General features: G+C 45.9%; 2 protein-coding genes and 1 long non-coding RNA gene across 11 annotated transcripts in view; 2 read left to right on the top strand and 1 right to left on the bottom strand.

The window, feature by feature from the left end:
* The window catches only part of Ttbk2 (tau tubulin kinase 2), a 113,882-nt gene extending 109,597 nt beyond the window's left edge, over window positions 1-4,285 (top strand). For 5 of the 6 annotated variants that reach the window (XM_059261215.1, XM_059261217.1, XM_059261216.1 and 2 more), the window contains one exon: window positions 3,370-4,285. In XM_059261215.1, the coding sequence (XP_059117198.1) occupies window positions 3,370-3,832 (463 nt within the window). In that variant the 3' untranslated portion in view covers window positions 3,833-4,285. Of the gene's footprint in view, window positions 1-1,286; window positions 1,411-3,369 lie in introns of those variants that run through there. The other variant, XM_059261220.1, reaches the window with a different exon arrangement.
* Window positions 235-11,830, bottom strand: LOC131909539 (uncharacterized). 2 transcript variants are annotated; one of them, XR_009378871.1, is made up of 3 exons: window positions 11,475-11,820; window positions 4,004-4,099; window positions 1,809-1,957 (listed from the first exon to the last, which is right to left on the bottom strand). It is a non-coding gene; the product is annotated as an uncharacterized LOC131909539 (long non-coding RNA). The 2 variants fall into 2 exon arrangements; XR_009378870.1 differs by lacking the exons at window positions 1,809-1,957; window positions 4,004-4,099 and adding an exon at window positions 235-1,068 and having other exon boundaries at window positions 11,475-11,830.
* A 46-nt stretch (window positions 11,831-11,876) lies between these two features.
* Window positions 11,877-25,157, top strand: Cdan1 (codanin 1). 3 transcript variants are annotated; one of them, XM_059261223.1, is made up of 28 exons: window positions 11,878-12,009; window positions 12,225-12,721; window positions 12,928-13,131; window positions 13,332-13,501; window positions 13,634-13,747; window positions 13,825-13,903; window positions 14,599-14,719; window positions 15,065-15,174; window positions 15,559-15,648; window positions 16,185-16,260; window positions 16,724-16,929; window positions 17,221-17,341; window positions 17,452-17,598; window positions 17,758-17,924; window positions 18,245-18,332; window positions 18,551-18,640; window positions 18,826-18,880; window positions 19,076-19,209; window positions 19,314-19,417; window positions 19,637-19,795; window positions 20,279-20,342; window positions 20,520-20,598; window positions 20,784-20,932; window positions 22,196-22,303; window positions 22,390-22,453; window positions 22,568-22,749; window positions 23,673-23,780; window positions 24,397-25,157. In XM_059261223.1, exons 1-28 carry the CDS (start codon window positions 11,920-11,922, stop codon window positions 24,520-24,522), a joined length of 3,702 nt encoding a protein of 1,233 aa, XP_059117206.1. In that variant the 5' UTR covers window positions 11,878-11,919; the 3' UTR covers window positions 24,523-25,157. The 3 variants fall into 3 exon arrangements, with proteins under 3 accessions (XP_059117207.1, XP_059117206.1, XP_059117205.1); XM_059261222.1 differs by having other exon boundaries at window positions 12,925-13,131; XM_059261224.1 differs by lacking the exons at window positions 22,390-22,453; window positions 22,568-22,749; window positions 23,673-23,780; window positions 24,397-25,157 and having other exon boundaries at window positions 11,877-12,009; window positions 12,925-13,131; window positions 20,784-20,885.
* The last annotated feature ends 1,338 nt before the right edge of the window (window positions 25,158-26,495 follow it).

Here is a 26,495-nt window from a genome sequence, read left to right as displayed (position 1 = left end):
GATTACATCTTTATTTTATGTCCCCAAACAAGCTTATAATTGTTTAGTTTTGCTTTTGAGATTATAGAGCTCAAACTGTCCTTGAACTCCTGATCTTCCCACTGGGATTATAGATGTGCAACAGTCATGTTCAGCTTTAATAACTGGATGTTTTATAAATGTATTAGTCTCCTAAATCATTCAGGAAACAAAAAAAATATAGCTGTGAGAATAATAATCACTTTTACAATTGACTTTGTTTATAGTTACATATTTATCTTTATTCAGATCTTTATTTCCCTACATGGCTTCAACTTGCAGTCCAGTGTCCTCTCATTTCAACCTGCAGTCACTTCAGCTAGTATTGCTAGATGGCAGGTCTGGGGGTGATACGAGTGGTTATGTAGGTGGGTATTGAACCCAGGGTCTCATGCATGCTGAGTACTATACTGCCAAGCCCTACCTCAGCTTTTACCTCACAGTATCTTCATTTCTCCCTCATCTTTGAAGGATACTTTCTCAACATGGGGTTCTTGATTGACAGTTCCCTAGAGCTTTAAAATTTTCAGTCCTCAGACCACTGCCTTTTGACCTCCAGAAGTTCTGATGAGAAAAGTATTTGAGGACTCCTTGTACATGACAAAGCTACTTATTTCTTGCTGCTCCCAAGACTCTTTTGACAGTTTGATGACATGTGACTAGGTAGCTTTGGGGTCATCTTGCTAAGAGTTCTTTAGCTTACTGGATGTTAGGTCTTGTTTCCAGCTCTTCTTCAGGTGGTCTCTTTTCTCTCTTCCTTCTGCAACTCCTCTGGTGCCTACATCACTCCACTTGCTAGTCACTTACTCTCTTCTTCAGACTCAGTATCAGTTTTCCTATCTTACAGTTTCTGCTTCTTCTCACTGTACAAATGTGCGTTTAAAAAACTGTGTGTGTGTGCGCGCACACCATTGTACTTGTGTGGCAGCTGGAGTCAACTTGAGGGAGTTGGTTCTTTTCTTCCACCTCAGGTCATCAAACTTGGAGGCAAAGCACCTTTCCCCTCTGAGGCATCTCTCTAGCCTGTCTTAGTCATTAATATTTAGTTCTCTAAAAAGAAAAAAGTAGAAAAGAGAAAAAAGTAGCGGCAGAGTGAGAAAATACCCGTTCTTTGTGTCTCTGAAAGTCACTTCAGTCACAGAAACGGGGGCTTGTGGTAATGGACAGAGATACAAGCAGATGTAGTGGGCGGTAACTCTTACATATCATGAGAACAGAATGAAAAACTAGAGCGTAGTAAAATAAAGTTTAATGTCATTCTTTTTCAGACTTAAGCCAGCAGAATAAAAAGAATTATTTCAGCCAGTGGGACCATTATCTTTGAAGTTACCACCTTATGATTGAACTCCTAAAATTAAACTAAACAAAATAAAAATATACCTGTCTCTGAAATGTCCCATCCTATCACTTTGAATGATGTGGTATAAGCCATTTGTATCCTTAGGCCATTTCTTGATTAGGTGATTTGGTTAGTAAACACAAGGGTCAGGACCTTGTAGAGTTCTCAGCTCTAGCAAGGAAATGTTTGTATTATTGCAGAACTTGCAGAATGAGGAAATTACACATTAATTAATTTACTCAGAAGAAATGTGAAATTTAGATGAATAGTACTAACTGGAGCAGAATGTAAATTAATTTGTCGCTTTTGTTATTGGGTCTTTTTTCTGTTCAGCATTGTATGCAGGTTAGCTTATATCTCTTTTTCATGAAAATATGATAAATGATGAATACTCCCAAGGCATCTGAGAAAGTTACCTTCCCTAGTTTGAATTGATACAAGTCATAACAACTTGGTTTTACTGAGAATTTATTATTCAGAAATTTCAAACTCATACTGGTGCCATGCACCATGATCATCAACCTATTGACAGTGTAATTTGTTGTCCTCAACAAGTATGTTGGCCTCATTCATAGCTGTCCTGGGATGATGCATGAAGCCCTGGGATGGGGACAAAAAGCAATTAGAACACAGAGTCTCCAAACAGATATTTTTCCCCAAAGATTTTATTTTTATTTTTAACTGGGGGGGAGGGGGTAATGTGGGGGAGGGAGGCGTTTGTGTACATGTGTGCAGGTGCCCTCAGAGGCCAGAAGAGGCTGTTGGATCCCCTGTAGCTGGAGTTATAGGTGGTCATGAGTTGCCAGTGTGGGTGCTGAGAACTAAACTCTGGTCCTTTGGAAGCACGGTACTCTTAGCTGCTGAGCTGTATCTATAGCCGAGGGACTGTTTGTTTGTTTGTTTGTTTGTTTGACCTACCCTGATTCCTGCAAGTTGTGTGCAAACTGCTTTAGAAACTACACAGTTGACTGCCACAGGGCTTAAGGTGGGATGAGTAACTATTACCTTGCTAAAATCTGAAATTGACCAAAGTTAACTACAGTTTATGGTCCAAGTTTCCCTCTGTGTATTGCAAGCTTTTAATGCAATTCAGATTTCTAAAATAATTTCATTCAACAGACTCTTCACTGCAGTTGTTTTCTAGGTGGGAGAGGTTCCTGGCATCAAAAAAAAAATGTCCATAATACATATATTCTCTGCTTCAAAGCTTACATATTAGTCAGCTTATTGTTCCTATCGTCATTTACCAGAGCCAGGTGGCTAACGTAAGAGAATGAGATTCTAAAGAAGTTCACTGGAATTCTACTGGATTACTACTAGACATGGCAGCACTTGGGAAGCTCTGAAGCAAGAGAATGGCTAGTTCACCTGACTGTAGAAGAGAACCTTTTCAAGATTAGAGTCTTTACTTATAATGAGTGTATGTGTGTTGCACAATGGAGGAGTGTGTCACAGTGCATGTGTGGAGGTGACAGACAACCGTGTGGAATTGGTTCTCTCTTTCCACCTTTATGTGGGTGCCAGGGATCAAACTCAGGTTACCAGGCTTTCATGGCAAGAGCCTTTACCCACCGAGCCATCCCCCGGGCCCCTGTTGGGATTTTAAAAACACATAAACAAGGTATGTTTGGTCAGGAATGATGGAAAGCTAAAAGATGATGATGAATACCTATAATCTTAATACCTGGGAAGCTGAGGCAGGAAAATGTCAAGCTAAGGCCAGCTTGGCCTGGGTTACATACTGAGTTCCTGACCAGTGTGGGCTACATAGGAAGACCTTGTCAACGGAAACAAACATTAATCAAAAGGAAAAAGAGACATAGCAGATGTTAATCTGCCCCGTGTCACATACAGCATACAAGTGAAAGAGAAACTCAGTATCCATTTAGGGTATTTTCTGGTTTTAACATACTTCATAAATATGACTTGGGATACTGTGATTTTTAGGCACACTTATAATGAATTTTGATGTCCTGTCTCCAAAAAAATTAATTCTTCTCTATTTTTTTAAGGCTACGCAGATATAAAGTTCTAGGGAGTAGTAACTCTGACTCAGACCTTTTCTCTCGCCTGGCCCAAATTCTTCAAAATGGATCTCAGAAACCCCGGAGTGCTCCTCAATCCAAGAGCCCAGGATCTCCTCACAATCCAAAAACACCACCCAAGAGTCCAGTTGTACCTCGCAGGAGTCCCAGTGCCTCTCCTCGAAGCTCATCCTTGCCCCGAACATCTAGTTCCTCACCATCTAGGGCTGGACGGCCCCACCATGAGCAGAGGAGTTCATCCCCACATCTGGGGAGAAGCAAGTCACCCCCCAGCCACTCAGGATCATCGTCGTCCAGGAGGTCCTGCCAACAGGAGCATTGCAAACCCAGCAAGAATGGCCCCAAAGGATCTGGCAGCCTCCACCACCACTCAGCCAGCTCCAAAACTCCCCCAGGGAAGAGTAAGCCAGCCAGTAAACTCAGCAGATAGGAAGCAAGCGGGCTGCATCTCTGGGAAAGGTGTGAGATCTTCCTCCTAGACCTGATGCATGTGTGTCTCTGTACTGTCTGTTTCAAACAATCAGTGTTGATCTTCTCTTGAAAAAGCAAGTAACATGATCAGTTATTTATAAGAAGACATAAGTATATACTAAAGAATTACCTAGGGCAGGTAGGAAGCGGATCAGGAATCAAATGCTTCAGTTCATCAAAATCCAAGGAGAAGAAACTCATTAAATGAGCTCTTGCTTATAGCTGCCTTCGAAACAGAAAGTTGAGGATAGGAAATAGAATGGGATTTTAAGTGATTTTGCCTAATTTGTTAATCCTCTACTCAAAGAGTATAGCAAAAGTGTTTGATATTTTTATTTACAACTTCTTAACCTTGGAGAGTCATTGTGCAGACATTCAAATATATAAGAAGCCTGTTGCCAGGAAACTAGTACTTGGGTATATTTGGTTTGTGTGCTTATTTAATGAATCCACACCTTTCTTTCTCACTCATTCCGAGTATCTTTCCTAGGTTTGACATTTTTTAAAATTAATATTTCTTACCTCTTATTTTAACAATGCACTTTAATAAGGGTTTCAGTAGCACACACTAACACTTTAAAATCCACTTGCCCTTATTTAGTCAAACCTTGTTAGTTTCTTTTGAGCCACAGTTTTTAACGCATATATTTTTAATCTCAAAAAGGAAAGAAATGTCCAGCTAGAGCTGTTTGGGGCAGGTGTGTTTGGAGAGGGACAGAGAGTGGGACAACGTCTTTAAAGGTAGAAGCACGCCTCCTACCTGACTCCATTTCATCTGTGTAGGAGACTGACCAGAGGAGACAGCTTCCTTTATGTCCTCCCTGTGTTCTCTAGGGTCAGCCTTCAAGATGGTGCTGGGAAAGCACACAACTTTGGAATGTGGCTTATGCTTTTAGAGATTTAGAAAGAAATTAAGTATGCTATTGAGGCTTATAACCTTCAGAATTTGTATTTTATACATTTAGCCATATACATTTAGCCAATAAGGAATGAATATCTGGGGGAATAAATTTAGGCTAAATAGTTTTCTTTCAGTGTTTTTATCATTTGGTTCTTGTGTTGTTTATGCTTCGGCTTCTTAGTCTGATCTCCACATAATCTCAATTTATAAAGTTGTAAGGATGATCACATTTGTTCTGTTCTCACTTTCTTTCTAGTAAAAATCAGGCAAATTAAAGAATGCCAGACTTTTTAAATGGGCTCTTTGACGCCCTGTGAGTGTTTAGTATGATAAAACCTTATTGAGATCAGGGAAACTGATCTGCCTGCTGTTGAAATCTGCCTTCTAACAAACATCTCCTTTCTCTTTGACCTGTGTTGCTGCCAAACCTAAAACAGTTGAATTTGAGGTAGGGTGGGTGGAGAAGGAAATGTATTTCTTCACTAAGCGAGCATATTCCAGGGCTGCACCCCAGCTGCCCTGACGCTGCATTGTTTCCTGTGTGAGCATTCTCAAAATCGGGACACTACACTGAGACATAGGTTTCCCATGAGAAATGGAGCATAGTGTGGAATCCATTTCTTTCCGGGTTCAAGCATTTCAGAGCAGTGCAGCAGAAAGGCACACCTACTGTTTGTCCATTAGAGCTGCGGTACTGGAGACTGACCCTGTGTATTATACTGTAGAACAGCTGCTGCAATTGAACTTGCATGTCTTTCATGGTAAATGATATCAATATTTATAAATATAGAGGCATATGCTTATATAAATCCATTCTTTCTCATTCTGCATTTGTAATTTCAAGATCCTAGAGGATGAAATTCCTTTTCTAGTGTGTGCCTCGTGTACACTTGGGCATTGCCTATCTTCATTTTCTGAAAATATGTTCTGGGCATGTGACACCTAAGATTCTTCTTGCCTTCCAGGTGCATAGTGCAACAGTTGGCGGTCTTTAGCAAGCCAAGGTATAAGATACTTAATTTTCATTTAAAAAGTATTTTAATAGGTGAAATTTTAAACAGGATATGCTTGTAATACAGGCTCAAAGATTACTCATGTTAGCCCCATAGTTCTGTCGTTACGGTTAGAGTACATCGATGGGCATTATAATTATGGATCTGGCACCAGTTGATTTTTAAAACATTTCCTGAAAGTTGTCTCTTTCATGTCACTCTTGAATGGCAGTGAGGATGTAGGATAATTATGAAGTTATCTTTCTTCTGTTTAATAAGCTAAATGATGCTAAAAGTAGCCAGCTTTAATATTGACCTCTCTACTCAGAAATGTGCTAATAGTAACCACTGGGAAAGCTAATACAGCCCAGCCTTTTCCTTTCTGAATTTCTCTGCTAACAGTCAAACCCAAGGTAATGGCAGCATGACACAGGATGTTTTCTGTTTTGGTTTCTTTGTTTTCTCCAACCTTTTAATGTGTTGCCTCCTTTTCTACATGTCATTAACAAACTCATCAAAATCCAGAGACAAATGGCCTCATTACATGAGAATGTTTTATTATGCATGTAGGGAAAAGAGCCAACCAAAGATGTTTTTGCTCTGAAGAAAAGGAAATGGACTAATTATATTTTATGTATCACTAGGTCCATTTATTAAGTGCTGTCCTGATATAGAGATTAAAAAGCTGAGCCAAGTGGTAGTGGTGCATGCCTTTAATTCCAGCACTTGGGGAGGCAGAGGCATGTGGCATTGAATCTCTGAGTTCGATTCCAGCCTGGTCTACAGAGTGAGCTCCAGGACAGCCAGGGCTACACAAGAAACCCTGTCTCCAACAACCCCCACCCCCAAGAGAGATTAAAAAGCATAATTTGTGCTTTTAGATGTTACATTTCTTTCAGGTTAAAAATGGAAGTTGGCAACCTTAAGCAACACTTTTGGATCAGGAATATGATCCAGAAAATCAAGCTTTTGTTTTGGTTTGGCTTTTTCAGTTCCTTATTTGAGGTTTTTATTGATGGCATATTTCAGATTTCAGCCACAGATCATCCAAATAAATATGAACGGTTTGGCTATTTTACTTAAGGTGAGGAACATATGGCCTAAGCTGTAACAAAAGCAGTATGAAACTGAAGTTATCTTCTGGAAAACAAGTACCTCCTGGCTTCCATCTGCACAGGCTACTGACTCATGCCCGCCTTTGCCTTGTTTAGTCCCTAGGATTATTTCAGTGGAGCAAAAAATGGACATAGCAATAGCTTTAGGTAATGTTGCTCCCAAATTATACTACTGACCTTCAGACTTTGTGAATTGCTTGAAATATTAAAATCATACCTAGTAATCTTGCATAGGCTCAACATATTTGACTTTAATGGATAGTGAACAGAGGAGGAAATTGGATTATATCCAATTCAACATTAAGATTTAGAGTTTTAAGTCACCTTCCAATGAAGCTGTCAGCAGCCATGCACTTATCTCCAACCCTGGTACATAAGCTGGCCTTGCAGACAGGAGCACGGCTACCTTTAGTTTTTTTTAGTTGCATGCTTTGCAATGAATGTTTTTGGTAAAAGTTGTCTAACAAGTTAATCAAGGCCTAAAAAAAAGTAGCAAAATGGTCAAAGGCCCACTGTCATCATTATCCACTTTACATTATTTGCTCTAGCATACAAAACCATTGTGTGCTGATTTGATGTTCTACATGTGCAGTACCTCTGTCTGTTTCATTCCTGGCCACTGGGAGAACTTGAGGGGCTTCAGCAGGTGCCAGAGATTTCCTCCCAGCCACAGATTCCCAGGCTACTGTTTCTATGAGTGCATCCATTGTACAAAGAAAAAGGTATACATTGCTGCATGTTTTATAAACCTAGACCAGATAGCTAAGTCATAAGATTTTCTACACCCAATAACCTTGATGACAAACAGGTGCCTTTCTTCAAGGGCAGAAAATTTTACATTTCTAATCTAACATTAGGAATTGGTAACAGGATCCACAATTTAGTGGCTTAAGGAAAAATGCATCTTGAAAATGCTGTCTTAAAATATATTTGTAGATAATCTAGATTTAGCCTTGGAGATCAAAGTTTTCATATTTTAAAAACTTGTTAGCTAGGTGTGGTGGCTCATGTTTCTAACCCAGTACTTGAGGGAATGAGGTACGAAGATGGAAGAGAATCTGAAGCCAACCTCAGCTTCATAGTGACTTCAAGTCCCCCTGGGCTATAGTGTGAGAACCTCTCAAAAAAACAAAACAGAAACTCTGTTCTTTTTCATATGATTTTTTAAGTTTTCATACATATATGTATATATTGTATGTTGAGTATACTCCCTCTCATTCTTTCATATCTGTCAATATGGCACATCTTAAAATTATTTCTTCTTTCATATTCATGCAAGGACTAAGTTGTTTACATTCGCTTTTTTAAAAATGTGCCTATTTCTGGTTTTGTGTTAGGATACTGTTTCTGGGGAGAGGTCATTTAGCACCTCTTTCACTGAGGTAATAGGGCAGCTGCAACCAACTGTATGGTTTAACTTTCTTGAATTTGGTTCTATAGACAAGGTGTTTGCAGAATAGCTCTTTAGGATTTAATCCAAATGCATTATAGGATTACAACATGTAACTACACTGGTAGTCCTTATATGCCAACATATACCCAAGTTCAGAAGCCACTGTGGTGCATAAAGACCTTAACTTCTTATGGAAGGAAACTTAGGCAGTTCCACAACTTGGACAGCATGGGAGTTGTGATGCTTGGTAAGCACCAAGTGGTTATTAATGCACCCCACTTCCTGTCCTCACCAAAACTTTACAAAACTCTAGTGTGTACTGTGAGAATGTGTAAGAAAGTGGAAACTCCTCATATTATTGGGTATTTGCCATGTTTTGGCCATTTCTCCAGAAATTTAACACAATCTCGGAGCCTTCAGAGTCTTCTTACCCAACACTGCTTGCCAGAACTGCAGGAAGAGGAGAATCCCTATAGTTCCTAGGTAACTAATCCCAAGTATGGGACAAGAACCGCTATGCACTTAGAGGGGATCTGGCTTTCAGTTAAGTTCTTCCTCTTGTCAGAGGATTTGCATCACAATCTCAAGATGCTAAATGGCCAAGATTTACTCAGTAACGACTTCAGTAGTTTGCTCTCCCACACTAGGACTAATAACCAGGCTGGCCAAGGCATGTTCAAGGTAATGGGATTATTTTCCTCTACTTGACTCAGACCTTGGCTTTAAGGAACCCTGTAGCAGAAGTAAAGTGGCATTCCTTCCATTGCCCCTACAATGTAACAAGTTTCTGCTTTCTCTCATGGGGGTGATAGTATCGACACTATAGACAAGTGGCTGACCACTTCTCCTGGTACCTTCAACCAGACTTTTTAGACCAACAACAGGATGAATGAGGCAGATCTAACAGTGGTTAGATTTCTCTATAATTTAAAATTGTTTTGTATTGTACACACACTTGTTTGTTCAACTAAAGACATTAGTAAACCAAGTTTTTATGTAAACTATCCTTGCCATATGATACTTTTAAAAACTCCTATTAAACATGATTTAAATCCTCAAAAATTCACTTGTATAACAAGCAAACTGTGCCAGGTGTTTTTTGCTCATCTACAGCAGTAAACAAGGCTACAGAGTTTAGCTGTGATTTATTTTAGGGAGCTTGATGAGAAGAAAGCTTTGAGACAAAAACCATTTTTTTTTTTTTTTTGGTTTGGTTTTTCAAGATAAGGTTTCTTTGTGTAGCCCTGGCTGTCCTGAAACTAGCTTTGTAGACCAGGCTAGCCTTGAACTCAGAGATCCACCTGCCTCTGCCTCTTGGAATGCTGGGATTAAAGGTGTGCACCACCACCACTACCAAGCCTAGCTAAAATAGTTTCATTGAACTATTAATCAATTAGTGTAATTAGTTCTCTAAGTTAAAGACTTCAGAAATTAAAATATAGAAAATAAAGGAACTACATCTTTTAAGACAGAGGAAATGTAGCACAGGGCCACTCAGGACTTGGAAATTGGATTGGATTGCCTAGACTTGGTGGTCTGTGTCTGTAATCCCAGCATTTAGGAGGTGAAGGCAAGAACAGGAGTTGAAGGTCTTAATGTGCTACATAATGAGTTTGAAGCCAGCTAGGGCTCCATGAGACCCTGTCTCAAAACACTTATGAGATTGGGTTGTATGGGTTGAGTACAAAGAACAGGTCTGATGATCCAGGATTGAACCACCTGCTGTTCCCTGAATTAGAGTTCTCATTTCCTTTTGACACCTTTCTTAAAATAGCACCTATTTCATCCGACCATTTATTTACAAACTCCAAGCAAAGGAGGCATGTCTGCTTTCGTGTTAGGTATAAATGTTGTAAGTTTATTAGCTATTATTGGCAAATGCCGTCAGATTTAGTTACAACCTGAATTCTCGTATTGAACAAGACAAATGAGTTAGATTGCTTTAATCCGTCTTACTGTCCTCCTCTTAATGAGATGAGAAATTGCTCTCTGAAGTTCTTTTAAATGTATTGCACTGTATCCCTTTCCCTCCACATAGCTTCCCTTGATGTGTTTTTGCTCAGGCAACCAAGGCATAGAGTATTGAAAGAAGAACATGGAGTGCTTTTGTATAGGCCATCTGTACATAAAAGTGTAATTATTTATTTAATTTTCCCATTTGTACCATATTAAAGCTTTGTACAGTGTTTTAAGTTCTGTTTTAAAATTATTTTGTATTTTATTTTTATAATCTAGTAAATAAAACATTCAGTACGCATGCAAACGTTAGTGCTGTTTGTGTGATGGTTTGGATTTCAAAAAGTGGAAACTATTTCCTAATCCATTGAAGTGTTGCAGATTCAGTATACCAGAAGTGCCTAATAAATGACCAAGAAAAGGACATTTGGGGCTGACTGAATAGAAGCTATGTGAAAACCCAGGGCTCAGAGGTATGAGGGTGTGTGTGTTCAAACTGGCTTTGAAATCCAGGGCTCAGGGGTATGGGTGTGTGTGTGTGTGTGTGTGTGTGTGTGTGTGTGTGTGTGTGTGTGTGTGTGTTTTCAAACTGGCTTTGAAATTGAGGTTCTCCTGCCTCTGTCTGCCGAATGCTGGGATTGCAGGCATCCACTAAACCCAGCACAAAAGCCTTAAAAGCTCCCTTTCCTTTTTCCTAGCAAAAAAACCGCAGGTACCACTAGAGGGATTCCTGTTCTCTACTGTTTGTCACCAAGTGGTCTGACAATTCACGGCTGCTTTGCCTTTCTTTTTCTCAACTAGATCCCTATCTTGATTTTTTTTTTTAACCAAGGAACAACATCTGAAAATCTCCCATATTTTTCAAAATAAGGGACAGGAGATATAGCCCAAGGGTTAACCAGCAAGTGGGGGATGGAAGTAAACACTGCAGAAATGCCTTACTCTTCCAGAAGCTAATAGTTAATATGCTTGACGTCTCAAAAACAAGAAGTTGAAATAGTCACCTGATGTAAACAATTTGATACAATGTGTAAAGGAGTAAGTACAAGTCTGATGGACAATTCTGTGTGTAGGGTGTCCTGAGGACCTGTAAGGGTTGTGATGGGATGTTTTTATAAAATGCCTCTCAGCAGGAACTATGTACTAAACTGTCAGTGGACGGAAGCCACTGGAAGGCTTGGACAATGGTGAAAAGTTAGCCTTTGGTGGGGGAGGGGAGGGAAAGGTCAAAATAGGTTACTCACGTAGCATTTTTTGGTTGGGGAGGGAGTGGATCAAAAAGCTCTACTATCGGTGGTCGGAGGCCGAGCTTATGGAGGCTGTGTGGTCTGATAGGCTGGTGTCTTAGAGTCGTTCACTTTTTCTGCCTGGCCTCTTTCGGACTCGGGTCTCTGCGGAGCTGCGTCTGTCTCCTAGCAGTCCCGTCCTAGCTCACAATGCTCCCGGGCCAGGGCAGGGCCTCCAGGCGCTCTGCAGGCCTACGATGGCAGGGCTGGCAGGCCAGCGCGAAGAGCGCCGAGAAGCTTCCCCCGCGGCCAGAGCCAGGCCCCACCCCACAAGGCCCCGCCCCGCCGCCCAACGGTCGCTCCGAGGCGCCGGCTCCGCCCCTCTCGGCCGCCGGCCCCGCCCCTCCCGGCCGCCCGTGGCGCGTCTGCGCCTGCGCACTAGCCTCAGAGCGCCAGGCCCGGGATGGCGGCCGTTTTGGAGTCGCTGCTGCGCGAAGAGGTGCCGGTTGCAGCCGCCGTGCGGTGGATCGCGCGCAGCACCCCGAGTTCGGAGGTAACAGTGCCGACACGCCCTCAGGCCTGCCTGGAATGTGCTTCCCGCGGGGGATGATGCCTCGGTCCCTTCTCCCAGCCTGCCCTGGCTGACGGCCCGCGCCAAGGGCGCTTCTCCGGGCGCCACCGCCGGGCCGCCCACCCTGCGGCCTCAGTCGCTGGCGGTCGGGGCTGTCAGCTGACCCTCTCGCCTCGCGACCTCTGCTTCTTCCTCAGGATAGCTCGGAGGTGGCCGCTCTGAGCGCACTTCGGCCTCTGCGGAAGGAATTCGTGCCGTTCCTGCTGAACTTCCTGAGGGAGCAGAGCAACCGCGTCCTCCCGCAGGGCCCCTCAACCCCCGCCAAGACCCCCGGCGCCTCGGCCGCCTTGCCAGCGAGGCCCGGGGCCCCGCCACGGGGTGGCCGTGGGGCGCGCAGCCAGCTTTTCCCTGCGGCCGAGCCCCTCAGCGCCGCTGCTGAGGCACCTCTGGCCCGCCGTGCGGGCCGCAGGCGGGGGCCGGGGCCGGGACCGGGGCAGTCCCGCGAACGAGGAGGTCGCGGCCCCGGGGGCCCGGAGGAGGGGACCGGTGGAGAGAGCCCGCCCTGGGCCGGAGGCCGGAAGCCTAGGGGCTCAGGCAGCCCCGGCAGCCCCATACTCTCGCTCTCGGATCCGCCAAACCTCAGCAACTTGGAGGAGTTCCCTCCCGTAGGCACCGTTCCTCCCGGGCCTGCAGGGTGAGAACGGGCCCTATTGGAAGACATTGGCTAAAGCAGGCCTGGGCGCCGCACAGCAGGGCCCGCGATGGTTAGAAGAGGCTGGTGGTGAAGAAACCACAGTCCAAGGGGTGGGGGGTGGGGGGTGGGAAGGGGCCCAGCTGTTGCGGTTTGGAGTGATGCTTGAAGATAGAAATTTGAGAAAAACCTGTGACTACTCCCAGCAGGACGAAGCCTTCTCGAAGGATCAACCCAACTCCGGTGAGCGAAGAGCGATCACTTTCCAAGCCCAAGACCTGCTTCACCTCACCCCCAATCAGCTGTGTCCCCAGTTCCCAACCCTCAGCCCTGGACACTAGCCCTTGGGGCCTTGGCCTTCCCCCAGGGTGCAGAAGTCTGCAAGAGGAGCGGGAGATGCTCAGGAAGGCGCGGTATGGCTTTGCCGCCACCTGGGATGTCTGTCAGCTTCCTCCTTGTGCGGGACTTACAGGGATTTTTTCCTGAACTCGATTTCTCCCGTGGGGATTCTGGGTTTGCTTCCTGGGCTCTGGATGTCTTCTTGGCAGAACCTGAGTGTGAATGTCACTGGAAAGCCAGGCTGAGTAATCATGACATCTCTCTGTTCGCATAGCTCCAAGCAGCTGCAGCAGTCACCTACCCCAGCCTGTCCCATCCCAGAATTGGGGTCTCCTGTCCCCAGTCGGACAGGAGGTCTCACAGCAGAACCTGCTGACCCAGCCAGAGTGTCTTCTCGACAGCGCCTGGAGCTGGTAGCCCTTATCTACTCTTCGTGCATTGCTGGTGAGTGAGAGCAGAGGGAGCTGCAGTGGGTACGCTCGCCAGCTACAGGCTAAGCGACTGGATGGGCACAGAGAGCCTTGGTTGTCCGTGGTGCCCAATGTTACGTTTTTGGTTTGTTTTTTTAATATCCAGAGAACCTGGTACCGAACCTTTTTTTGGAGCTCTTCTTCGTGCTTCAGCTCCTTACTGCCCGGAGAATGGCGGCCACCAAGGCTAGTGACCTTGAATCAAATCAGGGTGCCCTAGGTTAGTAAGCAAGTCTCATGTTAAGAAAGGAAGATTGCAGGTGGATGGTTCTTACTAACCATTTGTTACTGTCCTAGATCCGCTGGAGACTCCCCTGTTTCAGAGCATCCATGACTGTGTCTTCTTTGCGGTGCAGGTTTTAGAGCATCAGTTTCAGTGAGTTTTCCTTTCCGAGGCATTATGCTTAGTCTCATTATCTGTCTGCTTCTAGCCATTTGGGATGCATGATTGTGCTTTACACAGATACAATGTCCCTAGACCTTTTTCACCTTATTGGTTGGTTGGTTGGTTGGTTGGTTCTTCTGAGACAAGGGTCTTACTATGTAGCCCTTGGCTGGCCTTGAACCTGCATAGATTTGCCAGCCTCTGCCTCTCAAGTGCTGGGACTGAAGGCACTTCCAACATTAATTTTGTGTCAAGGCTATGAGTTTCTCCCCTAAACCAATTAAATAGCTGGGTCCGGTGCCAAGCAAGGACTACGAGTTTAAAGACCTGCCCAGGCTGTAGAAACTTAGTGAGATGTCCCAAATACTAAATACAAAAGGGCCTAAGAGTATAGATCAGTGGAGCACTTGCCAGCCATGTGGAGAGCCCTGTATACCACAAATAATAGTAATAATAATTAGACGTGGCGGCTGACTTTTATGTTTATGGCTAATGTTCCTAGCTTGCTGTTTTGATCTCGGCTCCATGAGGTCTCATTCTTCACCCTTTACCTTCCTCATCTTAATCCTTAGTCTGTCACCTTGCCGTACATACTTAGGTTTAAACACCCACCGCCTTGTGCTTGAGATGTGCTTTGTGCTTGCAGCCTGGGTTCCAGTCCGTCATATATGCTCCTGTCTTTGCAGGGTTCTGTCCTACCTGGACAAAGGGACCTTGAAGCTGCTAGCTGAGAATGAGCGGCTGCTGTGCTTCTCCCCAGCTCTACAGGGCCGCCTTCGAGCTGCTTATGAAGGCAGTGTTGCCAAGGTAGTCACCCCCACTTTGGTACCTAGTAGCCTAGACATTTTGTAAATTCAGACAGTCTTCATGGTGCTGTCAGGTGGGCTGACTCTGGAAAAGAATAAGAAGTAAAGTTTTTTTATTTTTGTTTTGTTTTTGTTTTTTCTGTTTTTTTCAAGACAGGGTTTCTCTATGTTTCTTTGGCACCTTTCCTGGATCTCACTCTGTAGACCAGGATGGCCTTGAACTCACAGAGATCCTCCTGCCTCTGCCTCCCAAGTGCTGGGATTAAAGGCGTGGGCCATCACCGCCCAGCCGGAGTAAAGTCTTACAATATGATTCTTATTTCCTAATGTTGTTGCCATATTTTAGGTCTCTCTGGTGATACCACCCTCTGCTCAAGCTGTCTCCTTTCAGCCAGAAACTGACAATCGTGCCAACTTCTCCAGTGATCGAGCCTTTCATACTTTTAAAAAACAGAGGTGAAAAGAAAGGGGACTTACTGAGGAGGGAATAGACAGCCATGTTTCTGTCATAGAATTAGGACTTAGGCACTAAAAGTGGTGGGTTAGGACTGTCAGGCCTTTACTGACAGTCATCATAAAGCCTGTTGGCTTCATTCTGTTTCATGTCCACAGACCTGAATCCCTGAGCTTAGCCAACCATCTTAGGGTCAACTTTCCCTGTCCACAGATGCCTATGATGTGCTGCTGCTGGGTCTGTAACATACCATCATGTAGAGAACTATGGAGGTTAAGGATTGGCTGTGGGTAGGCCTATCGTAAACTTCCAAGCAAGGGAAAGTGCTATGGGAAGTGGGTGAAAGGCAACTGGGATTCAGCTGATCAAGCTTGCATATCTTTTAGGGATGTGTTCTATGAGGTACTTCGAGAGTGGGAAGATCACCATGAGGAGCCCAGCTGGGATTTTGAGAAGGGCTTGGGTAGCAGGATCAGGTGGGTGTTCTGCCCTTGCTCAGTTTGTCTCCTTGCTCTGACAGTGAGCAGCAACCCAATGATGTTTAGGGTGCTTGTTGGGAAGGTTTGCTCTCCTTCCAGTCCTCTGTCTTCCTCAGTCTCTAGTTATTGGTAACTCTGCCTAGATCAAAAAGGATTTCTCTCTCTGGCTTCTTATACCCAGGAATGCTCTGTACTTGTTCTGTAATGGCAAATGCTTGGGAAAGGACAAAGCTCATAGATCTAGACTGCACAGGTAGATGACTAGGCTGTTGACTGAGTATCCTCTCTCCTTATCTCCCTCTCACGTTGATCACGATGTTCACTGGCACTGAGCATGGCCTGAAGATCTGAGAGGGTATTTCTTGGTGGGTTAAATCTGTCTAGCCTGGAAGAATCTTGGTGGTGAAGGGAACATGTCTTACTTTCTCCTATGTGGGCTTCCTGGCAAAGGGCTATTCAAGACTTCAGTAAACAGCTGGAGTACGTCATTTATCTCCTTCCCATCCACTGTGTATCTGCCTCTTACTCTTCAGAGCCATGATGGGTCAACTTTCAGCAGCCTGCAGCCACAGCCACTTTGTCCGGCTTTTCCAAAAACAGCTTCTCCAGGTAATAGCTGCAGCGGGAGCCAAAAGGTATGGGGCAGCAAAATCAAGGCTGGCACTCTGGACCAGATAGACAACCTAGTAGATTCTGGCTGCAAATTTAAAAGGATTTCTACTCTTGGTAGTTCAAACTTGGCGGACAAGTGTTCTCTGACTTCTGTGACCTGCCTTGGACCTCATGCCCTTACCTAGCCTCTCACCCACCATCCCTTTCTTGACTCATACAAAGAGAGCTTAGTAGTCAGGATCTTTTCAAATCCGAGTTCTAGTGACCTGAGGCAAATACTGGCTTTGTGGTTTGAGTCTCCACCTTTCAGTTAAGGAGAGAAACCCTCCAATAGTGCTTATTCCTTTCTTTCAAACCCAGGGTCGCTCTCATGCTAGGCAAGTGTGTTCCACTGAGCTTTACCCCCAGCCCACTTCCTCCTCACTCATCCCTCTCCTCCTCCTCCCTTTGGATACCTCAGATGTGTCAGAGCCCTGGCAGTGCTGGGGGATCCGTCTTGGGGGAAGCTCCAGATGTGTTGAATATGCTCGGAGCTGACAAGCTGGGACGGTTGCGGCAGCTCCAGGAACGGCTCATAGCCCCTCAGAGCAGTGGGGGACCCTGCCCACCCCCCACCTTCCCAGGCTGTCAAGGCTTCTTCAGGGATTTCATCATGAGTGCCAGCAGGTAAGGGTCTCCTGTGTCTCATAGTGGGAGAGACAGGCCAGGAAAGGTTTGGTTTCCCCAGAAGGCAAAACATTCTCCCTTGCCTAAGCCTCAGGCTGAACATGTCTGGAAGTGGTTTCTAGGTTCTCCCATGTATATTTCCTGGCTCCTATCCTGTCCTTCTTGCACCCACATAGGTAAAGTCATTATCCTGTAGCCTCCCCCTCTTTCTGGGATTCCTCGTCTACACTCTGGTTCTTCTGTGCCTATTCCAGGGCTTTTGTAATTTTGTTCTACTCTTCTCCACCCAAGCTTCCATTTTAATCAGCATCTTATGGATAGTTTGAGCTTGAAGATTCGGGAACTCAATGGCCTTCCCCTGCCTCAGCATGAGCCTGGTGATGAAGATGGGGAGTCAGATGTGGATTGGCAGGTTAGAAAATAGAATAAGGGAGATAATAGGGTCAAGGAAAACTTAACAGATTTTAAATTGTTCTAGAAGACGTAGTTAAAGGACATTGTTTCACTTGATTCCTTATGCAGGGTGAACGGAGGCAGTTTGCTGTAGTGCTTCTCAGTCTTAGACTTTTGGCTAAATTTCTGGGCTTTGTGGCTTTCCTGCCATACCGAGGACCTGAACCACCCCCAACCCGGGAGCTTCAGGACTCTATTCTGGCCCTCAGGAGCCAGGTGAGTGCATGGGAGATCTGGGTAAGGAGGACCGGGGTAGACTAGCAAAGTGTGGAAGCTGACTGGTTTCCTTGGCTGTTCTAAAAACCTGGCAGGTTAAAGGGTGTCAGCCAGCCCCTTTCAAGGGCCTGCTCATTGACAGAATCCTTGCTTTCTTAGGTCCCTCCTGTCCTAGATATACGGGCTCTGCTGCAGCAGGGGTTGTGGGCCCGCCGGGCAGTACTCACCGTGCCCTGGCTGGTGGAGTTCCTCTCTTTTGCTGACCACATTGTCCCCTTGCTGGACTACTACCGGAGTGTCTTTACTCTCCTGCTACACTTACATCGGTAAGTAGAACAAGACTTATTTGCATAGCCCTGATATTTATAAAGAGGGCCTAGAAATCTATACGTCTTTTTGGTTCCATAGCCATAACAGCCTCAGGAGAGGCAGAACTGTGACAATTGTTTTCTATTTCCTGGGTCCATTTATCTTATGGCCTAGCACAGAAGGATGTGAGGTACAAGTCTCACTGAGATCCTGTTTGTCTTCCCAGTAGTAGTGTGGTTTAGGTCTGCTTTTGAGAACTCCCTTCCCAGAGATAGCTTTTGTTAACTCCCTTCTATCCTTAGCACAAGACTGTTTACACCCTTTGTTGACATTTTAGGAGTTTGGTCTTATCAAAGGAGAATGAAGGGGAGATGTGCTTCCTGAACAAGCTGCTGCTGCTTGCTGTCCTAGGCTGGCTTTTCCAGGTAGGATGGGCTAGGTAGGGTAGTGGGTGGCTGCTGTGGCAGAGACAGGAGAGCTTTAGAGTCTGAGCAAGGTAGGGGACAGAAGAAGAAGGTTCTGAGAGGGATGAGTATTGCTATGGCTTCAGAAGACAACTTGCTTGACCCAGGTCCCAACAGATTAGAAAGTATGGCAAATCTTAAAGTGGCAATGGAGCTCTAACTGCTTCCTCTCTTACCAGATACCTACAGTTCCTGAGGATTTATTCTTTCTAGATGATGATCAGGTGGATGCCTTTGAGGTGGACACAGCTACATCAGAGCATGGTTTGGTGAGTGTTGGGGTCAAGCCAGGGCCATGTAAATCCCAAGAATTATTTAATAAATAAAGGCCCAACAGGAAACAAGCTAGGAAAGACTTAAGATGATTCTCCTGCTTGACTCTGATTTCTGTGCATTTGTGAGGAAAGGGGGACTGGCTGCCTTCCCCTTCCAACCGCAGCCTGTTCTTCCCCAGGACAGTGTGCCCGTTGTGGACCAGCAGTTGCTGTATACCTGCTGCCCCTACATTGGTGAGCATCCCTGTCTCTCCCTATAGTCCATGGCCTGTCCTTTCAGGGATACAAGGAGATCTGACTCCTCAGCATATTGTTTTGTCCTTAGGCTCTCTGGGTACTTCATCCTCTTTGCTCCACAAAGGCCATGATGGTTGGGGGCAGGGTGAGGGTCGGGTAATTTTGGAATTAAGAACTTGGACTCCTCTACAGGAGAGCTCCGGAAATTGCTTGCTTCTTGGGTTTCGGGCAGCAGTGGGCGGAGTGGGGGCTTTGTGAGGAAAATCACTCCCACCACTACCACCAGCCTGGGAACCCTGCCTCCCAAGACCAGCCAGGGGTTGCAGGTAAGGGCAAACAAAGGGTTAGGGGAAAAATGGGGGGGCAGTTGGTGGGAGATGCAGAAGGAAGCCCTCATGGTCCTGCTACTCCTGCCTCCACCTCCTGCCAGGCTCAGCTCGCCCAGGCCTTTTTCCACAACCAGCCGCCCTCCCTGCGTAGGACTGTAGAATTTGTGGCAGAAAGAATTGGATCAAACTGTGTCAAACACATCAAGTAAGAGGGGAATGAGAGTCTTAGTCTCAATCCCTTATCATTTTCTTCCTTAAATTCTTAGCATCTAGTTGTCAAACTGAGCAAAATCACCTGGGGGAGCAGGGAGGCTGAAATGTCTTACATCCTTTGAAGGACATTCTGACCAAATTTCCCTGTTCGCAGCCCCTTTCCTCTTCACCCAGCTAATAGCCCCCCAAACCTTTTTCCTCCCTGATAAAGGGCGACGCTGGTGGCAGATCTGGTGAATCAAGCCGAGTCACTTCTTCAGGAGCAGCTGATGACGCAGGGACGGCAAGGGGGAGACCCAGCCCAGCTGTTGGAGCTCCTGTGTTCTCAGCTGTGCCCTCATGGGGCCCAAGCGTTGACCCAGGGGCGGGAGTAAGAACTGTCGATCTCTATGACCCTCTTCATCCCCGAAGCCTCCTCTGGACTTCTGTTAGTGTTTTGTTTCTTGAGACAAGGTCTCACTGTGTCTAGGCTGCCCTGACCCCAGAGTCCTGAGTGCTGAGATTATAGGCATGAGCCCCCACACCCAGCTTCCTTTAGATGTTTTCCTCGTCCTTTCCCATCCCTCTTGTTCATTTCTTTCCTTCCTCCTCCTCCTCTGTGCTCTGATCCCCCTTTTCTGAAGGATTATGTCTTTGGGCACAAAGTCCAGATACTGAATTGGAAGAGTGTATGTAATATAGGGCTAATGGGTGGGTTTCTCCTTCCTCCAGCATCTGGTGGGGCAGGAGAATGGACAGCACTTCCTTCTGAGGTAGAGTTTCCAGGTCATAGTTCTGCTGCACTTGGGCATTTACTTTTGTGAGTCAGTCCACAATATCTAGACTTCCGTCGACCACCTCCTGTCTTTTCCAGGTTTTGCCAAAAGAAGAGCCCCGCTGCTGTACGAGCACTGCTGCCAGAGGAAACTCCAGCTGCTGTACGTAGGAAGGAAGCCTGCAGCTAGCAGGCCAGTGGGCATGCATGCATGTGCACACTGCATGTGCACAGATGTGTACACATGCACCTGTGTGAGGCTGCTGTAGGGTAGGGTGGGTCCAATGCTGTACTGCCCACCTGCCCAAGCCCCTGCCTCAGCGGTCCTTCTGTGCCACAGGTTCTAAGCAGCGCAGAGAACATTGCTGTGGGGCTTGCGACAGAGAAAGCCTGCTCTTGGTTGTCAGCCAACATTACAGGTGAGGAGGTCTAGGAAAGGAGTGCCTGAGCCAAGTTTTTAAAGGGGACGACGGGCAGGGTATTTAGCAGTTTGTGGGAGATTAGGTGAACCAGTTAGAAGCAGTGAGAGCTGTGGGTTGTTGTGGCAGGCCCATGCAGGGGGACACTCGAGTGACTCCATTCTTGTTCTCCCTCTGCCTGGCAGCGCTGATTAGAAGGGAGGTGAAAGCAGCCGTGAGTCGCATGCTACGAGCCCAGGGTCCTGAGCCAGCTGCCCGGGTGGAGCGGAGGGGCTGCTCCCGAGCCTGTGAGCACCATGCTCCCCTCCCCTCCCACCTCATCTCCGAGATAAAAGTACACAGCTCCCTACTCCTTTGGCTTTCCCACTCCCTCTCCCTGCTGCTTGTCTGTCTTCTCACATGCCTTCAGGATTTGTAGAGCAGCTTTGTGTGTTGTCGGGGCTGCTTTCGCTTCCTTCCTTCCTTCCTTACGTACTGAGTGGGGTTCTGTAGAGCAGAGCTGAATTAAAGGGTTTCCCTAAGACTTTTGTTCTAGAACCGCACAGAAAGTTAGACCTAAAGGGTTGTTTTTTACACAGGGTCTTACTATGTAGCTCTGGCTGGCCTAGAACTCACTGTGTAAACCAGGTTAACCTCAGACGTAGAGTCCACCTGTGTCTATCTCACAACAACAGAGCTAAAGGGTTTGTTTTTAAGCTAAATGCATCTTCTATATGTGGTGAATGGCTGTAAAGTAGAGTAGAGACGGTTCTGAGGGGCATTCCAGTGTCTAGCTATGGTTTCTGTACTATTTTTCCATGTGGGAGATCGTGCTAGTCACTAAGCATAAACTATCCATTCTAATAAGATTTAAAAAAAAAAAAACAAACAAAAAAAAAACCTGAGCCTGGTGGTTCCCAGCTATTCTGGAGGTTGGGGCAGGAGGGATCACAGAACTAAGGCCAGTCTGGGCAACTTAAATGAGATTGGCTTAAAAATTTATAAAACAAGTAGATAGTGTAAGCCCTACAGATTATCCCTTGGTGTGGGGGTGGGGACTGACTCTGTAGAGCAAGAGTCTGCAAACAACCGTGGTCCAAAATGACTTGTTTTTGTAAATAAAGTTTTATTGAATGCAACCACATCCGTTTGTTTATAAAACATATGTGGCTGCCTTTGTGCTACCAAAGCAGAGATGAATAGTTGGAGTAATATTTAGGCCTTGTAACTCCCTGCTCCAAACAAAGTAGTGGTCTGAGAATAAAGATGCAGATTAGAGACCAGAAACCAATGCCCATTGGTGGGGACCATAGGAAGGAGAGAGATAAGATGCCCTCTGGGAATTGGTTAGGTAGTTTTGTCGAGTGACATCTTTGGCGCTCTCTGGCAGCACATAGTCTGTAGGCTTATCGTCCCATCTACTTCCCTCTGGGTTGTCCACATAAGTGCTCATCCTAGCTGTGCTATACTGCCTGCGCCTCAGCCCTAAGAACACCTTGGCTCAATTGCTTCAATCGCTTGGGCTCTATTTTCCTTGTGCCTCTCTCCACTGGCTGGTTCCCATCCCAAACCAAGTTTCTGTCAGCCTGGCATGAGGTCTCAACACTGCTCTCTACAGGATGTGCTCTCCCTGGCTGCGGGGCCTCGGGACCCTGAGGAGGGAGTTTCCCCAGAGCATCTGGAAGAGCTCCTAACCCAGCTGAGCCAGTCACTGCAGTGCCGCCAGGTAAGATGTGGCATGAGCCACCCTGGCTTAGGGCCAGTCCTCTGACTAGTAAGAATGATGGTCATGTCTCCCCCTTTCCCCCGTAGTTCCTGTGCCCAACTGCTGAGCAGCATCTGGCCAAGTGCTCTGTGGAGTTAGCGTCCCTCCTGGGTATGGTTCCTTTTCCATCGAGTCCCTCATGCTACCGTCCTCAAACCCCAAGGTTAGGAGCACAGGGCATGCTCTCCTGCCTCTGTTTAAACTTACCTTCTTTCTCTTCTGTAGTTGCAGACCGGATCCCCATCTTAGGGCCCCCAACACAGCACAGGCTAGATCGAGGACAGGCTCGCAGGCTTCTGCACATGCTGCTTTCCTTATGGAAGGATGACTTCCAGGGGCCAGTTCCACTACAGCTTCTACTCAGCCCAAGAAATGTGGGGCTTCTAGCAGATACTCGGCCAAGGGAGGTGAGTCAGGTTCAGGGCCTCTGTCTGTAGTTTTTGGTTTCTTTGGGGATGGGGTGTGGGGTTTAGATATATTTTATGTGTATGAAGTTTTTGCCAGCATGCATGTATGTGCACCATGTGCATACCTGTTGGATCCCCTGGAACTAGGAGGCTATGAGCCACCATGTCCGTACTGAGAATTGAACTTGCCGAGCAACAAGTGCTCTTAACCTCTGAGCCCTCTCTCTAGGTCTATGTGTGTGGATTTTCAAATAGAATCTCACTCTATAGTCCATGCTGACCTTAAATCCACAGCCTTCTTCCTCCCTCTGCCTCCTAGTGTGTGTGTGTGTGTGTGTGTGTGTGTGTGTGTGTGTGTGTGTGTGGCGGGGGGGTGGGGGGAGGTGTTAGTGCGTATTTGTTAGTGAGCACTGCTCTTGCTGAACCTGAAGCTTATTGATTGGCTAATCTAGCTGGCTATTCAGCTTCCAGGATTTTCCTATCTCTAGCTCCCCCAGCACTCGGGTTACAGATAGACACTCACACAAAAGGGATCCAAGCACACGTCATGTTTGCACATCAGGCGCTTTACTGGGCTATCTCTTCATCCCTGCAAGTCATGTTCTTAACATTATCCAGTGCCCCATCCCAATTTGGTTTTGTTTTTCCAGATAGGGATTCTCTGTGTAGTCCTGGCTGTCCTGGAACTCACTATAGACCAGGCTGGTCTCAGAAGTCTGCCTGCCTCTGCCTCCTGAGTGCTGGGATTAAAGGTGTGCGCCACCACACCCAGATGTAGCAGGTGCTCCTAACACCATGCTGAACCATCTCTCTAGCCCCAGCGCTGTCTTTTGAGATCTGTTTTTACTGCTATTCAGTCCTCAGTCCCTACTGTTAAAACTGTGTGGTCTTGAGCTTTTGACCTTATCTGCGGTGTTTTGCAGTGGGACTTACTACTGTTCTTACTCCGGGAGCTGGTAGAAAAGGATCTCATGGGACAGCTGGAGATAGAAGCCTGCTTGGGCAGACTTAATGAGGCCCAGTGGCCAGAGGTAAGGAGTCTTAATCCCTTTGTCTTATATGAAGAGAGAAAAATGTCTTCAATTGTCCTGAAGATTGCCTATGGGGCCCAGGCTAGCCACAAATTTGCATCCCTTCTGCATGCTGAGTGCTGGGATTCCAGTTGTGGGCCCATCATAGCTGACAGCTACATGCATTTTTGTCAAGTGTTTTCAGTACTGGGTTTGATCTGTGTGGCTACTTTGCAAGACTCTCAGAAGACCAAAGGGGAAGAAGGACAAATTGGAAAGTAGGACAGGACAGTGAATGTTGGGGATTTGAAACTCAAAGTGAATTTCAGCTTAGGTTTAAAATGTTCTTGTGATGCAGAGCAAACCAGTATCCATAATGTAGGATTAATACTTTGTTTAAAAATGGTAAAGCCTCAGCTTCCTGTCAGAGTCCACTTTACCTGCTGGAACTTAAACCTTAGTTGCTAGTCTGGGAAGTTTATCTCTCTTTTTGCATAGAAGTATTTCATTGGGTGAAATACCTGGGTCGTCAGGTATGTCACTGGTATGTCACTGTCAAGAAAGCTTGTTTGGGACTGACCTTAGAAAGGGCAGACCATCTAGAATTACTTTTCTTTTAATTTTCTACTTATTTCAGGACTTCTCAGAAGAATTATCAACACTATTTCGCTTGTTCCTAGCTGAGCCCCATCTGCTAGAACCCCAGCTGAGAGCTTGTGAACTCATGCAACCAAACCGTGGGACAGTGCTGGCCCAAAGCTAGGGCTGGGAAGCAGCCCTCTTGGGCATGAATGACACCAGAACCTGCCTCCTGTGCCTCAGGAGGAGGCTCAAGAGCCCACTGCACACCTTGCTGGGGCAAGAGTGGCCATGTCTGTAATCAGGCTTGCTGCTCCTAAGTGAAGGAAGTGTGTTGCTGCAGAGCATCCACAGACACAGGCCTCGACACCTGAAGTCTAGAGGAAGGAGAACCTGATTCGGAGTCACAGTGGAAAAGCCTAGAGACTCCAATCTTGGAGCAGAAGGGCTGGCGTTTCTCGTTTGGATGCTAAATGAAATGCGTGTGTGCTGGTCAGTGCATTTCAAGCCTCAAGTTGCTGCTATCTCAGCATTTCTTAAAACTGTGGTTCTGAGAAATCTTGATAGGCAAAGAACTTCTTAACTTGTGAGAAAGCGAACAAAACATGGATTTGGAAGTCTACATTTTCTTACCTACAGAAGCTGGACTGTCACCCCCCACCCCCAAATTTTGACAGCCAATAAGGTAGGACACACCTATGTGAAACTTGGTCTTACGTGGACCTTCACCTCTTTGCAGGGAGTTAGTCGTCAGACCAAGAACGGTGTAGAAAATTAAGGGGTTTTGGGTCTTTTATAAATAAAACTTTTAACAAGGTCTTGATGGCTATTTCCCCTGCTTTTACCCCTTTCTGAAAGGGGCTTTGTGCACTACAGTGAGTGAGCTGCTCGTCTCTTCCTGCTGTCTGCATTCTTTCATGCTGAGACCCATCTACTCTCCCTGCTGCCTAGGCTGACCCACATGGCAGGTAGCTTTGGTGATATCTGTATTGTTGGCACTGGGATGTCTGATTTATCTCAGAACTAACTTCTGACCAAAAGCAGTCTTCTGGGTTATAGTTGTCAAGACCTAATTTCAATAAATGGGCAGGTGATTTTTCAAAATGTATTTTTATTGCACTTAGACTGTCTGCATGTAAGTGCTATGGCACTCTTCTGGAGGTCAGACAACTTGGAGTCAGTTCTCCTTCCCCATGTGGATCCCAGGGCTTAAATTCAGGTCATCAGGCTTGGCACTGAGCCATTTTGACAGCCCCTGGAACCAGTGATTTTAAGAAAGACAATAGTATTTTGGTAATGTGCTTTATCCCTGTAAAATGGTTTTGTTTTGGGTGTAAGACTCAGGCTTTAATGGAAGTATCAGAAGGTGCTCAGTGATAAATGACTCTTGAAGTCACATGCAAAATATTTGCATGCAACATATCTTAGAGGAAAAGTCTGCTGCTATCAAAAAGGCTTCTGACCTAAGGAAAGTTAGGTCAGCTTTTCTAAACTTACACCCCAGTGCTACTTACCCACTGGTGTATGCCTCTCCTTCCCTTAACTCATTTAAAATGCCTGAGCATCAAAGTGTTTTTTCCAGGTCTAGGACTGGGCCCAGGGGGCCTTGCCTCACACGTTAACCACAAACTCAGACTGCTCAGTTCTGGCAGTACTGGTTATCAAGCCTAGGGAAATACTCTACCAAGCCCAGTAGACAGTCTAAATGTTTTTTCTCCTTCTGTTCCTAGAGGTCAGTATTATAAGGGTGTGGTTGAACCACAGCCCTGCCTCAGAAAGCTATGGGCCCTGATAAAGGTGAGCAGTAGGCTAATGGCCACTTCTTACATTGTTTGGGAAAGCCTGAAGCCCCCAAAAGTGTTCTAACTGAAGGACTCAGCCATGAAGCAAGCCTTAAGATGCAAACTTAGAGAAACTTGCTCAAAACACTGATGATAAACTTGCTCAAAACACTGATGATAAAGACAGGCAGTTAATGGACTAGTGAGGGAGCGAGTCATTCTTTCTGTACACAAGCACTCTTTTGGGGGAGGGGGATGTCTGATTTACCTCAGAACTTCCTTCTGACCAAAAGCAGTCTTCTGGGTTATAGTTGGGATATTTGTATTGTGTATTCTGTGGACCAGTAGCCTCGAGGCACATGGAACTTTCTAGAGG

The sequence above is a fragment of the Peromyscus eremicus genome, chromosome 4, assembly GCF_949786415.1.
Source record: "Peromyscus eremicus chromosome 4, PerEre_H2_v1, whole genome shotgun sequence".
Lineage (NCBI taxonomy): Eukaryota > Metazoa > Chordata > Mammalia > Rodentia > Cricetidae > Peromyscus > Peromyscus eremicus.
Note: the sequence above shows the minus strand (reverse complement) of the source record. Positions and strands in the feature narration are given on the sequence as shown.